Genomic DNA, 17,160 nt, shown 5'->3' with positions numbered 1-17,160 from the left:
TCAAAAATCACGAAAAATTCCTGATTTTTTATAATAAAATCGTACTTTTAAAAAAATCACGAATTTTCCGGAATTTATTAAACCCCAAGGATGGAAAAGTCCGAATCTGAAAATCCAGCATCTCAGACCTGTCGAGGTTGCATATAAGCCAATGGGAGAAGTCCTAATGATTTTTCGATGTGCGCTGGGTTTTTCGGGCAAAATTCAGAGTTTTCGGGTGAAAAATCCGAAAAAATCGGATGGGAAATCCAAAAAACGTGAAAATCAGTTTTTTCACGATTTTTTCCCGCAAACAAAATTTTCGGGAAGTGTATTAATAAATAAGCCCAAAAAACCCGTGCGGAATTTGTCAGAGTATTTTTCAGAATATATTGAGATAAATTCGGACTTATATAATAATAAATAACACCCTGAATGTGTGGAACTTTGCTTGATCTAGCCATCCACATCATCCTGGTGTACTTCTCAACATTTTCGAAAATTAAAAGAGGGACAAAAAGGCAAATTTTTTTGACTGGCCTTCCCCGATCTATATCTGGCCGAAAGTCGGCCAGATGTCGATTGGACGGGACTAAAAATCCAGTTGGATCGTGGCCACATCTGTTCATTGATGCGGTCCCGCGATCCGACCGCCTGTTATCCATCGTTAGGATCCGATCGTTGGGCCCTAGGGCCCATGATCGGATCAGCCGGATTTGCCCACCTCAAGGTGGCCATATCGGTAACAAGCCTGGACTGCGGGTTGAGCTGTCAAAATCGGGACTGTCCTGCTCAAAACGGGACAGTTGGGAGGTATTCCCTTTCCTATCTGCCACTTGACTTGGCCCCATGCACCCTACAATAATTTACCAACTTTGCAGCCACATTCGGAACTTAAAATGAGACCATGTAGGGTATGATCTGGAGTGTGTGAGCGACTCACGCCATGACATCAACTATTCTTCATAGCACTTTAAGATACAATAAAATTATTTCAGCAGTCGTTTTTTTGGTTTGGTGGATTGAATTCACATAGTGAAAGGGTAACGTGAATGGCACGTTTGTCTTTTCTACTTTTAGGAAGAAATATTTATTGCCATTGCCAGGAACATTCATTCTTGTGGTCTAGAAGAATGCAGATGTGTTTGAACTGTGCAGATTTCAAACGCTGGCTTGCAGGAACATCATCCAAAACTGGTGATAAACAAAATATTTAAAGTAATAGCCCACAGATTAAGGGCAGGTCTCATCTTGTGTAATTGTTCAAATGCATTTATTTAGAAGAAATTGAAGTGAACACACTTTAAATAAGTTACTTTTTATAGTCTGCTGTATAGTCACACACAAATAATTCTGCCTTCACTTCAGTTGCTGTTTTATGTGTTCACCTCCTGTGCTGCCTCTAATGGAGAGTAAGCCTTTGTAACAGGCACGAGGCATTGCAGTGTTTATCCATTATTACTTATTTATGTCTAAATCATTTTGCAGCACTGAACAGAGATTATACACCAGTCCCTGTCCCAGTGAAACTTGGGGTCAGGGTTGGGCTTGGCCAGGGGGACACCAAAAAAAAAAACAACTAGTGGGCCCATCTGACCCAGTTGCAAGAAGAATAAACAAGGTGCACTGGGGGTGGGGGAGGGGCTGGAATCTGTTGGAATGGGGGTTGTGGCTGGGGGGGGGCTGAGGTAGCAACCCTGGTGGGCCTGGACCCCCAGTCCGATGGGGTTATGTAATAAAAGTAGGGATGCACCGAATCCACTATTTTGGATTCAGCGGAACCCACTATTTTGGATTCGAACCCCTGAATCCTTTGTGAAAGATTCCGCCGAATGCAAATTAGGATTTGGATTCGGTTCGGCCGTGCAGAAGTATTTGGCCGAAGCCTGAACCGAATCCTGGATTTGGTGCATCCCTAAATAAAAGGCACTAATTTTGCCCAGAAGCAGTAACTAAAAGCAACCAATCAGCAGGTAGCATTTATTTGCCGTCTGTTTAAAAGAAAACATCTTATTGGTTGCTATGGGTTACTGCCCCATGGCAAACTTAGTGCATTGTATTACATATGGGGGGGGGACCCTGTCAGAATCACCATCTATGTTCCGTTTTATCAGGAGCTAGTTAACATGCTGGTATGTTGTTGGAGTATCGGAGTAAACCATAGTACATGTAGGAAACACAAGCAAGCAAGTATGGGGAGAACATACAAACTTCTTGTATGTAGTGCCCTGGCCAGAATCAAACCTGGGGCTCTATCCTACTAGTAAATTTAGTTTTGAGGATAAACTGGATTCAGATATCTGTATGGGATTTATATTTAAAAATGATTTCCTTTTTCTGAGCAGTAATTAAACAGTACCATGTTCTTGATCCCAAGTAAGATATAATTAAGGCTTATTGGACGCAAAACCAGCCTATTGGGTTTATATATGTTTTTATATACAGTCTATATATCTATATATCTATATATCTATATATATATATATATATATATATATATATATATCTATATATATATATATATATAGATATATATATATATATATATATATATATATATATAGATATATAGATATATATAGATATATATAGATATATATATGCATTGGAAGGCTTAGGCACTCACTTATGGGGTTATATACCTGGGTGCAGTCCAGTAACTGAATATCCACTTGTAAAAAAAAGCTGATGCACACCAGGATTTATCTTAAAAAAGACAACTTATTTATTTTATCAACGTTTCCCTCCTCACCATGGACCTTTATCAAGATAGATTAACAAAATAGTGAAAGCATTTTATAGACACACCCACCAAACACCCACCACCAAATCACGCCCATATTTCAGGTGTGTGAATTAATCAATTGGTGAACATCTACTGGTGTGTGATAATCTCCTAGGAAAATGATCTGAAAGACAAAATACATAGTGCTGTATAGTTATACTCATTTGGTGTATATTATAAAAAATACTAAAAGTATTAAAATCACATAAAACACTCCGTGAATATTAAAATGTTACATCAATAACCATAAAAAACTTTGAGAAAGGCACTTAATCTGAACATGAAAACCTAGTCACTTTATCTAGTAGAGCCACATTTATTTAATCCTCGTGGGGCCACAGTGTCTATTTTTTTTTAATCCAATAGACTTCCTTCTGTAGTAACATTGTAATGATTCCAGTCTCCTCCTCTGTTTGTTTCTGGTACCAAAAAAAAAATAAAAAAAAAAAAAATATATATATATATATATATATATATATATATATATATATATATATATATATATATATATATATATATATATATATATATATATATATATATATTAGGAATGTACCAAATCCACTATTCGGGATTCGGCCGAACCCCGAATCGTTCGGCCGATTACTGAACCGCAACCGCATCCTAATTTGCATATGCATATTTTTGACTTTTTTTGTAAAAAAAAAAGCCACACGATTTCCCTCTCCGCCCCTAATTTGCATTTGCAAATTCGGATTCGATTCGGTCGGGCAGAAGGATTCGGTCGGGCAGAAGGATTCGGCCGAATCCGAATCCTGCTGAATCCTGAACCGAATCCTGGATTCGGTGCATCCCTAATATATATATATCTACATATACACATGATTTCTAGTACACTTAAGGTATGAAGATCTAAATTACAGAAAGCTGTTATCCAGAAAATCCCCAGGTCCAGAGTATTCTGAATAACAGGTCTTATTGTGTAAATTCTTCTTTATTTTGGGAATTCGTTGGGAAATACAGCCAGATTTGGGAGAGTATCCATAGGTGACCTGACAAGTAAAATATATATTCCTATGGATGATGTGATCCTTTCGTTATTTTAGTACTATGTGGTTCACCTTCAGAGTAAGGCACCGCCAGACCTTCAAACTTTCACAATTCTTAGATAGGACTCTGGTGAACCAGTTGCTGATTCAGTAATTCATTTATTCAAAATTTGCACTACATGTTTCGGGCCTAGTGGCCCTTCCTCCTGAGGAAGCACCTGAGGAAGAGCCACTAGGCCCGAAACATGTCATGCAAATTTTGAATAAATGAATCACTGAATCAGCAACTGGTTCTCCAGAGTCCTATCTAAGGCCTGACAAGTAATTGAGCCTGTTCTGTGAAGACGATATTTACCAGTTGTCATTAAGCCCCTGATGAGCACTCTGATAAATAGCTTTGTGAGTGGTGGCCTGGGGCTACAAATTCATCCCTCCCAGCTTTTCAAAGCTCAAGTGAGGGATAATTAGAAAGCAAATAAGGGGCAGGTCCCTCGTGTCTCCACAGATTTTTACAACTGATATATAGGTAAAACAACCCTCTTCTTCAGGACATATTTGTCTAGTTTGGCACAAAGAAAAACGATAGTGCCTGCATTTGTAAATGATCAGTTGGAAGTAAAATGTACCCTGACGTCTCCCTTCTATTTGCCTCTATGATTAATATTCAGTTAATCTAACAACGCCTGTGATCTTCTCTTTTTAAATTACTGAGGTTAGACTGTCAAGAGTCCTGCATGGCTGTCTCACAATAGCAGCCTGTGTTCAGCTGGGACATTCCGGACCAGTCTCTTTTATCACTTATGGCAGTAGAGAATGCATCCAACAATGATTGATTTTAGCTGAAAATGTTATGGCTCTGGATTAATCTAATAAAATACCGTAGTCAAACCTGACTCAACCAATAAAACAGTACCCCATGGATATATGAAAACTATATTCTAAAGGGCGATTACTGCATGGTTGCACATAAATCACTGCGAAATGCGGCATTTTCTCCAATTTTGGTCACAGAAAGGTAGCGCCATTGCAATACACAGTGGCTCGAACATATTGCAGATGTCGGGGAAAATATGATAACTGCTCCTTTGGTTCTCAGATCTAAAATAATCCTTTAATGTAGACAAGTTAGGATACCATAGTGATATTACACTAGGGACGCAGAGGCTTAGTGTACAGGGAATGGCTTTTAATTTCAATTAATTAGCACAAAAGGCAGGAAAGTGCAATGACTTTGATTTACACTGTCAGTAGAATTTATTTTTAATATATATATATATATATATATATATATATATATATATATATATATATATATATATATATATATATACATATATTAAAAATAAATTCTACTGACAGTGTATATATATATTAAAGTTTTTTCAATTTGAAATTCAACCCATGATAAATCTGCCCCTTGGTGTCATTTCAATTTGTCCGAGTTGGAAAAATTTGATTTTATTAATAAATTTTGATTAGTCAAATTTCAAATTGATGGGAGTTTGTGGGAGTTTTTAAAAAAACTCACATGAATTTCGAAATTCGACCCTTGATAAATGTGCATCTGAATAATGACTTTTTTGGGTGTTGGGGGAAAGAATTTGGGAACAGTCAGCATGGCAGCATTGTATCAGCAGTGTAATTGGCCAAACTACTTGAAATACAGGTTTGTTATCCAGAATGCTCGAGCCCTGGAGTTTTCAGGATAAAGGGTCTTTCCTTAATTTGGATCACCATACCTTAAGACTACTAAGAAATCATTTAAACATCAATTAAACCCAACAGGATTGATTTGCCTCTAATAAGGATTAATTATATCTTACGGTTTTTATTAGAGAAAAAAGGAAATCATTTTTAAAATTGTGAATTATTTGTAGAAAATGAAGTCTATGGGAGATCATCTTCCCGTAATTTGGAGTCTTCTGGATAATGGGTTTCCGGATAACAGATCTCATACTTGTACTTGGCAAGTTAGGTTGCTGGCAGGCAGGGACGCTTTATTCTTCTGCTATCCCACACCTACCGGTAATTTTTAAACCAAAACCCCATCTTTATTCTTGGTTTAGATGAATATAGGCGTTACATTTATATACTAGTAGGACTACCAGAGACCTTCCATGCTTATGTGAGTACAATAAGGATCTCAGGTTTTAATGTACAGGTATGGGAATTGTTATCCAGAATGCTCGGGACCTGGGGTTTTCTGGATAAGGGATCTTTCCTTAATTTGGATCTTCATAACTCAAGTCTACTACAAAATCATGTCAATATTTGCTTCCAATAAGGATTAATTATATCTTAGTTTGGATCAAGTACAAGCTACTGTTTTATTATTAAAGAGACAAAGGAAATCATTTTAAAAAATTTGGATTATTTGGATAAAATGGAGTCTATGGGAGACAGCCTTTCCTTAATTCGGAGCTTTCTGGATAATGGGTTTCCGGATAACGGATCCCATACCTGTAGTTTTAATGTAGTTCCTCTGCAGCGGTCGAAGCTTGCATACTGTTGGATAACCGTTGTTATCTGGACAATACCAAAATACCAAATGACTTTTGAAGGGTACTGGATAGCACAAAACCTACCCATGTTAATACATAACCCAACCATATCCTTGTTTAACTCCAATTACATTTTCACTCATTCACATTCCATGTGATTTCAGCCCATTTTTAATTCTGGAACCTGCTCTGTTGCATACCTGTAGCCCCGGCATAGGCTGATGGTATATTTTGGTGTGGCCATCAGTCAGTATTTGTTCTGTGCAGAACTAGAGAAAACACACTTCTTGGCTAAACATACAATTACTTTGTTTATGTTGTTACTAATGTGCTGCTTAGCCCCATTCACAGCAGCAGCAATTCTTTACAACTGAAGGCACATGGGTAGCTGGCAGGTTGAAATTGATTTCTTTCCATGAATTAACATCACTTCCAAAATAAACAATGTGACCTGACCTAAAGGAGCCAAGAAAACATTATCTGAGCTAGTCTTACTTGGGGCTATATGTTCTGGAATAAACAAACTTGCTATTGCTGATGGTTCTTGCATTTGAATTCAGTGCAATAACAACTATTTGACTTATTTGACTTGTCACCCAGAGATACAAATCTGTATAATAAAAGTCCTTTTCAAATTAAACATGAAATCCAAATTCTTTTTTTTATTAAAGCATTCATAGCTGTTATAAATGCATTTAAAAGTCTCAGCTGTCAATCAAATATTGTCTGCCCCTCCTCTATGCCTTAAGCTGGCCATAGAGGTTGAGATTTTTAAAAGATCACATCCTGATCGTGAGACCACTATCTTCTCAGAACGATCGTACGATTGTACGAATTTACCATCAACTAAAAAGACCAATTTGCCAGGAAAACAAAGGGGAGCTGCCTGCTTGGCCCTGCAAACATAGATAGATTGCACTGGGACCGACAACGATTTTTTAACCTGGCCGATCAATTTCCCGACAGATGTCGGCCGAAAAATCGTAAGATGTACGATCGTTCGAATCCCACTAACCGCACGATAATTTCGAAGGATTGGTCGGGCTTCCCTAAAATCGGTCGTTCGGCAAGAAGAATCGTTGCGTCTATGGGGAGCTTTAGGCATATATGTGGAGCAAGTAATTACTTTCACTTTCCATTTAGCACTTCCTAGATGTCACTGCTCTCCCCACATTCCCCCTGTTCTCTTCACCATTTAATTGTGTAATCAGGGAATGGGGATGGATATCAGGTCCCCCATTCTGGTGCTCACTCAAGATTTTGAGATAATACAAGGTTTGTCTTAATAACAGTGTCCACAAAATGGCTCCTGTCTGCTTGATATAATTATGAATTCCCAGACCAAAGGAAACAAGATTCAAATAATTTATATAGTTTAATTAAAGTTTTTTTTTGCTTGACTAACGTGATAAAATAGGATTTGGAACAATTTTTTCGGGTGACAGGTTTCCTTTAATTTGGTCTGGACTGACATTCTCTGAGTAAGAGCTATGGTACACACAGCAATTGAAACACTCACTAAGGGGCCCATTCACTAAGTTCGAGTGAAGGAATAGAATAAAAAATGCTTCGAATTTCGAAGTATTTTTTTGGCTACTTCGACCATCGAATTGGCTACTTCGACCTTCGACTACGACTTTGAATCGAAGGATTCGAACTAAAAATCGTTCGACTATTCGACCATTCGATAGTCGAATTACTGTCTCTTTAAGAAAAAACTTCGACCCCCTAGTTCGCCACCTAAAAGCTACCGAAGTCAATGTTAGCCTATGGGGAAGGTCCCCATAGGCTTTCCAAGTTTTTTCTGATCGAAGGATAATCCTTCGATCGATGGATTAAAATCCTTCGAAACGTTCGATTCGAAGGATTTAAGCGTTCGATCGAATGATTATTCCTTCGATCGTTTGATCGATCGAATTACGCAAAATCCTTCGGCTTCGATATTCGAAGTCGAAGGATTTTAATTCGCCAGTCGAATATCGAGGGTTAATTAACACTCGATATTCGACCCTTGATACATCTGCCCCTAACTGTCACATGTAAATTTGATATCTCATGAAAGATATCATTATAACAGTATGTATGCAGCATGGCAGTTCCCATACCATAAAATAAAACATGCAAATAAATAAAACTTTATAGACTCAACTGTGCTTGCCGTAGATGTGACTCACTGAGCAGGAAGAAAGGAACCTGCAGTCTCTATACAGGGTGACTGCTTCTACAGTTTCAATATGTAATAGTAAAGTGTACGGCTGTCTTTTTTTACATAAATGTGCTCTGCTTCACCAAGGTGATAAAAACAATGATAAACCCATTATCCAGAAAACTCTGGATTACAGAAAGGTCTCTCTAATTATAAAACAATAACGTGTAATTGAACCAAACTAAGATAAAGTTAATCCTTATTGGAGGCAGAACCAGCCTATCGGGTTTATGTAATGTTTACATGATTTTCTAGTAGACTTAAGGTATGAAGATCCAAATTACAGAAAGATCTGTTATACGGAAAGCACCAGGTTCCGAGCATTCTGGATAACAGTTCCCATACCTGTACAGGTGAACCCATTATCCTGAAAGCTCCGAATTATTGGATGGCCATCTTCCATGCACTCCATAATTCTAGTGTTTTAATATGAATTCCTTTATCCCTGTAATAACAAGACATGACCTTGTACTCAATCCCAACTAAGATATAATTAATCCTTATTGGATGCAAAACAATCCTGTTGAGTTAAGGTATGGAGATCCAAATTATGTAAAGATCCCTTATCCAAAAAACCCAGGTCCCAAGATAATAGGTCCCATACCTGTATTTATTTTTCAGAATTCTATCAAATTTTCAATTGGAAAAGCCACCAACATTTTTACTGGGAGTTATTTAAAACCCATGAACTCGAAATTCGACCAACTGCAATTTATTAAAAAAAAAAAAAAATCAATTTTTTTTTAAACTCATGTGAATAGGATCGACCCACAAACTCGAACTTTCTCTGAAAAAAATTAGAATGTCAGGAAGGCTGCAAACAACTCCAAATTGATCCCAGGACGTCCACTAAAGGCTAAAACACCAATTGGCAGGTTCAAGGTGGCGACTATTCTAATTTGAATTCGTAAAGGGCCAGTGTAGGATAGATTTCGAAAATCGAATTCGAATTTTAAAAAAAACTCGAGTCGAATTATAACAATTCCATAGTCGAATTTTGGCCATAAAAAATTCGAAAATTTGAATTCGAAATTCAAATTTGAATTTTCACTTCGACCCTTGACAAATCTTTCCATAATTGTTTTTCTATCTAAAAAAACTTGGCTTAGATAGAAATTCAATTTCTAGAAATTCAATTTATATTAGGAGTTTCCATGCATTTTTTAAGAACCTGAATATCTACTTACATTCAGCTTCTCATTCTTATAAATGTAAATTTACGGACTGGAAAAATACAAGTCTGAACAACAATGCACATAAAGCAACGTCCCAATCTAATGAGAAATCTGGAACAGACTGATCTCACAGCTAACTGGAAATGAGAAATATCAGGTGTGCGTACCATGGAACCTAGGAATAAATAGATAAAATATTATATCTGAAAGAGGAAGGGAATTAGAAGCATAAACCTGCAATGCAAAAAAAAAAAATTGGTGTTTGCAGTATTTTGTAGCCAATATGTGTATTATTTAACACCTGTATGTAATTTAATTACTGGATCTCGAGGATACAAAATACAGGTATAGGATCCCTTATCCGGAAACCCGATATCCAGAAAGCTCTCCCATAGACTCCATTTTATCCAAATAATCCAAATTTTTAAAAATGATTTCCTTTTTCTCTTTAATAATAAAACAGATGCTTGTACTTGATCCAAACTAAGATATAATTAATCCTTATTGGAAGCAAAACCAGCCTATTGGGCTTATTTAATGTTTATATGATTTTCTAGTAGACTTAAGGCATGAAGACCCATATTACGGAAAGATCCGTTATCCGGAAAACCCCAGGTCCCAAGCATTCTGGATAACAGGGCCCATACCTGTACTTACTTTCCTTTCATTTAGCAAGGATATGATATGCCTATGTTTGTGTTATTATGTTGATATATCTAGCCTTCCCATTAGGGTTCCCACGGTATTTTACCGGCCTTGCCAGTAAAAATTTTAAAAATTTTAAAATTTTATTAATAGGTAATAAACATAAATATATAGGAATGCTTGTATTTTTTTCCGGAAAAGGTGGCAACCCTACTTCCTATTAGTAGTGTGATGGAATACTTTGAATTAAAAGAGAGTTTTGTATTAAATACAAACGTATAACTTATTCAACATCCGGTTAATGCAAATTTTATCTGTAAACATCTTCATCCAGTGAATGCTCAGAGAAAAGTTCTGGTGGTGCAGGCATCTGTAATTCCTACAGTTCTTAATGGAAATTGAACGCTACTGTCAGTGTAAAGAGTTAACATGAAACTTTTTAGACTATTTCAGACTCATGCTGATCTGTTATTGAAATTTCTTAAATATATATACAAGCACATTCACTTAGTCGATATAGTTAGCTGCAGCTAGAAGAGTACTATTCAGGAAATGGATCCAAGCTCACCCTCCTACATAGGGTTGCCACCCGGCCGTTATTTTACTGGTATAGCCGGTAAAACAACTGCCAAGGCCGGGGCCGGTATTACAAATTTACTGGCAATGTAGTTGCCGGTAATTTGTAATACCCTTAAGAAAAAGCCCTTGGCCCGCCCCAATTCGCTCAGTACTTACCATTTTTTCCAGGTTTCTGTCCATTGCGTGTGTTACTCTGCCCCTTTTGCGTCACTGTACGTGGCTCCACCCCTTTTACGGAACGGCCCATCCCTTTTTGTTCCCGCCACCCCACCGGCCGGTAAAATTCTTTATAAAAGGTGGCAACCCTACTCCTACATGGGGGAGGGGTCTTATTTATCAAAATCCGAATTTATCTGACTATTTGAATAAAAAAAAGTCAGACCAAACTAGAATCCATGATTGGAGCTTATTTATTATATAAAAAAAGCACCATTTAATCGGATCAGGGACAAACACATAAAAATTTTTAGTTTTTTCCCAAATCTCTTGATTTTTCTGGCTTTTTCCCGAAAACCCAGAATTTTTCGGATTTTTGCCAGAAAAGTCAGAAATAGTCGGATTTTCAGGCTTCTTTCAGCGCACACCACAGAATCTTCTAAATAGGATAGTGACCACTCCCATTGACTTATATACAACCTCGGCTGGTCTGAGATAGAGTATTTTTCAGATTCAGACTTTTTCCATCCTGTGGGTTTAATAAATATCCAAAAATTTGAGTTTGAGTTAAATAACCCCCTAAATAAGGCCATCGCTGAACCACAATACTTAATAGAAACAGTTTCTTACAAATCTAACAATTCTAAGAAAGGTTTCAGACTCAGGTCAAAGTGGAGATTATTCCTAAATAACATAGATCGCACTGAAAAAGTGAAAACTCAAGCCATTTTGGCCATGACACAGGATTCTGGCCTTACAAGTGAGGATTAACTCTACTTACTTACCTAGTTTACCATTATATATGCATGTATTTTTATATTTATTGTCACTGTTCACTTACCTTTACTGAATAAAATAAAAGATTAAAAAAATGGTTGCTATAGTAAATTTGTAAGCTAAATGCATTGCTATACGTCAAGAACGTCTAACTAAAATCGTACTTAAAATTACCATGACCCCCTGCTTTTCTCTTTCTTTGTCACTAGGTGGATTTCTGTATTTTTACTTACACCGACCACACTCATTTCATGCTCAAATAACACATGCATACGCAGTTCAGCTCAGCCTTGCAAAATGTTAATTTAAAAATTGTGGTGGGGTGGGTGTGGATTGGAGTTGAGTATCGCTTCAATAGAATGTACTATATGTTTATGGAGCCTTTTATTTGTATAGCCTCCATACGACTTTGCAAAGATATACTGTATATACAATGAGATAGCTGTACATGTGGACTTTATGGGGATTATTTATTAAACTTTGAATGGTAAAAACTTAAAAAAAAAATTTTGTGTGAAAAAATAGAATTTTTCGAGATTTACAATTTTTCGAAGGATACAAAAAGTCCAAATCCGAAAATACTCCATCTTCAACCTGTAGAGGTCCTGAAGTCAATGGCAGAGGTCCTATTTGCAATTTCAAGATATTATGGTCTGTGCTGTGTTATGTACAATAATCTGAACATTTTCGGCTTTTCATACGATTTCACAAAAAATTCAGACTTTTTGGGCATCAAATCCAAAAAAGTTGTGGTTTTGCTGTGACAATCTGAAAAAGTAGTGTTTTTGTTTTTTCATTGTTTTTTAATGATAAATAAAGGTAATTCGCAGATTCTGGTTTGATTGGATTTTGTTTTTATTAATTAATCAGAAAAAATCTGATTATAGTAAATAGCCACCTATACGTGTAACCCTAATAAACAAGAAGCATGAATATCCAAACTTATATTTTACAATAGGTACATTATTATTACATTATTAAAAAATAATTATATATACACACACACATATAATATGCGCATGGTATTTTACCATATATGGAATTTAAGATTAAAGCTCCAGACACGATTGAATTACTCTTCCCTAAAATGTGTGTTTAGTGCATTGTAGTGAGAGACAATGACAGCAGGATTAAGTGTAAGTGCCTTTTATCGGTGTGTTTAGAGGCCAAATAAGAAAGAAGAGAAAATGGGAGGAGGAAGGAACTGGGGAGGCTTTGCACACTAAATAGACACCTATTTTCCTTCTGAGCACAAATAGTATTAATATGTCTAAGGGGGTTATTCATCAAAGTTTGAATTTATCTCAATATTTTCTGAAAAAAACTCTGATCAAATCAGCACAGGTTTTTTGGGCTTATTTATTAATACACTTTCCCGAAAATTTTGTTTCTGGGAAAAAATCTGAAACAATCGTGAAAAATCAGATTTTTTTGGATTTCTCATCTGATTTTCAAGATTTTTTTAGGATTTTTCATGAATTTTGCCCGAAAACTTTGGGGTATTGCCAAAAACCCAGCGCACATCAAAAAATCATTGGAACTTCTCCCATTGACTTACCGTATATACTCGAGTATAAGCCGATCCGAGTATAAGCCGAGGTACCTAATTTTACCTACTTAAAAAGCCTAGACACAACTACAGCTCTGTCTCCCAGCAGCGCACATTCCGCCAAAGAGACCCCCCCAGCGATCAACCGGACTTCTTTGCAAAGTTGATGGTGACAGAGAATTGCCAAACGGATTACTGTGTGCATTGTCCCACTGTCCCACTACCGTGTGCTGTGTGATATTGCCATCAATGTTAATCTTTCGTATAACCAACAGAGGGGATTGTGTGATATTGCCATCACTGTTAATCCTTCATATAACCAACAGAGGGCGCTGTGTGATATTGCCATCACTGTTAATCTTTCGTATAACCAACAGAGGGTGCTGTGTGATATTGCAGTGACTGTTATTCTTTGATACAACCAACAGATGGCGCTGTGTGATATTGCAGTCACTGTTATTCTTTGATACAACCAACAGATTGCGCTGTGTGATATTGCAGTCACTGTTATTCTTTGATATAACCAACAGATGGCGCTGTGTGATATTGCAGTCACTGTTATTCTTTGATACAAGCTACAGATGGTGCTGTGTGATATTGCAGTCACTGTTATTCTTTGATATAACCAACAGATGGCGCTGTGTGATATTGCAGTCACTGTTATTCTTTCATATAACCAACAGAGGGTGCACTGTTATTCTTTCATATAACCAACAGAGGGCATTGTGGGATATTGCAGTCTCTCCCCAAGTTTACTGTTGGTATAGGAATGATTAAAAGTGACTGCAATGTCAGCTACTGCCCGCTGACCCGAGTATAAGCCGAGGTAGACTTTTTCAGCACATTTTAGATGCTGAAAAACTCGGCTTATACTCGAGTATATACGGTATATGCAATCTCGACAGGTCTGAGATGCTGGATTTTCAGATTCTGACTTTTCCATCCTTGGGGTTTAATAAATTCCGTACAATTCGTAATTTTTTTAAAAGTCCGACTTTATAAAAAAAAAAAATCACAAATTTTTCAGAATTTATTAAACCCAGAGGATGGAAAAGTCCGAAATCTGAAAATCCGTGATTTTTGCATGCGTTGTTTAGTAAATAACCCCCTAAGAGTCTAACAATTATAAATGCAGAAAACGGTGTGATTTCTGCATTGTAGGATGCTGATGCATGTAGATCCTCCCTAAAAACACCCACATTGACTTCTGTTTTGTCAAAACACACTTGCTGAGCTCTGCTTTCAAGGCGTTCATGTCTAGCAAAGGAAATATAACTTATAGTACCTATAAATTTAAACAGCACCTGATTGGGAAGCTCGAGTTTCCTGTTATAGTTAACCCATTAGTATATGCATGGGCATAGTCTGGGGACTGGTGTATAAAGGATTTTCTGACTTGATGGAGAATTTTCATTTGTCCTCCTGCTGTTCCATCATTCAGGAGGTCACCTTGAGAAAAAGGAAAAATGCAAAGGTGTCCATACACATGTATGGACCTTCATATGGTACCCATTCTGTTGGCCCAATGTTAAATGATAGGGATCCAAATAATGGAAAAGTCAAGCATTTCAGATCCCATAGCTGTATATGAGTGTAATTGAAGGGCACATTTAGAGAAGATCCCTACTAGGCACTGGATTGGGGCTTTATCGACTACCAGCTGCATTTTCCCCACTTCTAATGAATAATTTAGTACATAAGGACAAAAAGATCCAGTGAGTGGAAATCCCAGTTGAAATGCAGATTATTAAGTAGATGAAAGAAAAATATGGCAAATCTTTGAAGAAATGACAATATGTGCTTTTATCCTATACACATGATCTCCTGCTTGCGTTCCTTAGCTGGTTTTGGAAAATTGCTAATGATATGGAATTAGTAGCTAACGTTCCAACATATTCCCACATCCCAGCGCTTTGCTAGCATGGAGGTATTCCTGTGTTTTGAATGAGTTCACAACAAAGTCTGTCACTCTCACAAGTGTTGACCTGTTTAAAATTAAAAAAAAAAAAAGGAAAAAAGAAAAGGAAAAAGCCTGAGGAAATGTTTTGAATGTCTCTTAAGCAAGCAAGACCTTTAAGAATTCTGTAATAAGATACCCTGAGTCCTAAATTGCTGCTGATGCTTCTATCAATCTCACCTTTACTTCTTTCTCTCCTCCCCTTTCCTTTACTGCAGTCCCAGTTCAATCTGCTGAACAACACCATGGATCAGAGTATCGGCAGCAGAGCGGCCTCCACTAGTCCCTACAACCCTGATCATACCTCGAATGTTCCCACGCATTCCCCCTACTCACAGCCCAGCTCCACATTTGAGGCCATGTCACCTGCTCCCATCATCCCTTCCAACACAGACTACCCAGGAACACACAACTTTGAGGTGACATTCCAGCAATCCAGTACAGCCAAGTCAGCCACATGGACGGTGAGTTCTGCAGCTTTTTGCTTTTCTCCTTTTAAAAATAATTGTATTTGTCCTGCTAAGAGAATCTATTATAACACATGAGGTCACTCATCTGATATGAGTTTGATATGGACATTCTTTTGTGGGCCATACCAAAATGATCACATAATGTATCTTTTATATGAACCATTCCAGTAACAATGATATATCCCTTGTAGCGTCCTGCCAGCAGAATTTAAATATTGCAGCAGTGCATCCCTTGTATGGGCCATGTAATTGTGGGCTGCTTGTCAATCAAACAGTATGCATTGCATGGACTGTTCCATAATTATGAAAGACAATGTATCCTGTGTGTGGACTGTACAGATGTTTCAGATCCTCCAATTTTAAATAAAAGGGGGTTTTACCGATAAATAACTTTTAGTTTGAGGTAGAGAGAAATATTCTCTGCAGATGGTATTCATTATTTGCGGCTTTTGAGTTATTTAGCTTCTTATTGAGATGCTCTCCAGTTTAAAAATTTCAGTAAGTTGGTTGCTAGGGTCCAAATTAAAAAAGCAACAATGCATTATCTTGTTTAAGAGACTGGAAAATATATATATATATATATATATATATATATATATATATATATATATATATATATATATATATATATATATATATATATATATATATATATATATATATATATATATATATATATAGGTGAGGGCCTGAATAGAAAGATGAGTAATAAAAAGTAGCAATAACAAGGACAGAGAATTTGTAAAAAAATTGCAGTCCCTAGTGACAAGTTCCCCTTTAGGGCTTTAATTAGCTTTAGGGCTTTAATTAGCCTTTAAATGTCTTATAATTCAGTGATTGCTGATGTTCGTTATGTATCACCATCACTTGAAAGTCTTCCCCCGGAAGTTCTGTTGTTTTGTAGTAAATATAGCCCATTTTGTTTCTTTTCATTACAGAGGCTTCCTTTTCAGCAACTGCCAATCACTGTGCCTCTAGCCAAACCAATTAGGCTAACTGCCAGCTGAGCCATCTATAGAGAAGACGAGGCTTGTGGGCTATCTGTTAATGATTCTATACTTACAGACGAATAGACACTGTTACTGACATAATGAGTAAACTCTGTTTAGACAGTAACATCTACTATTCTTAGACATTCAAAAACTGCTTCATTTATAAACATCCCTCCATGCTGTGGGACTTTCCAGTATGAACACATATTAACCGCACTGTTAGTCACTTATGAAAGAAAGCTACAGTAAACAGTTTATAAAGGAAACTACTCAGCCTGGTCATAACCTTTCCGCTCCCCCCCAACACTTACCTATAGATGTTGTTAGCACCCCCATGTGGGCCATTTCAAGCCATGCAGTGCTCATGGGCTTTGGACAT

The 17,160-nt window shown here is 37.0% G+C and overlaps 1 protein-coding gene across 5 annotated transcripts in view; it reads left to right on the top strand.

Moving 5' to 3' along the window:
• The window catches only part of LOC108697705 (tumor protein p73), a 110,104-nt gene that overhangs the window by 41,293 nt on the left and 51,651 nt on the right, over positions 1-17,160 (top strand). For all 5 annotated transcript variants that reach the window (XM_041571501.1, XM_018227994.2, XM_018227997.2 and 2 more), the window contains one exon: positions 15,538-15,783. In XM_041571501.1, the coding sequence (XP_041427435.1) occupies positions 15,538-15,783 (246 nt within the window). The remainder of the gene's footprint in view (positions 1-15,537; positions 15,784-17,160) is intronic.

Source organism: Xenopus laevis, chromosome 7S, assembly GCF_017654675.1.
Source record: "Xenopus laevis strain J_2021 chromosome 7S, Xenopus_laevis_v10.1, whole genome shotgun sequence".
Lineage (NCBI taxonomy): Eukaryota > Metazoa > Chordata > Amphibia > Anura > Pipidae > Xenopus > Xenopus laevis.
Note: the sequence above shows the minus strand (reverse complement) of the source record. Positions and strands in the feature narration are given on the sequence as shown.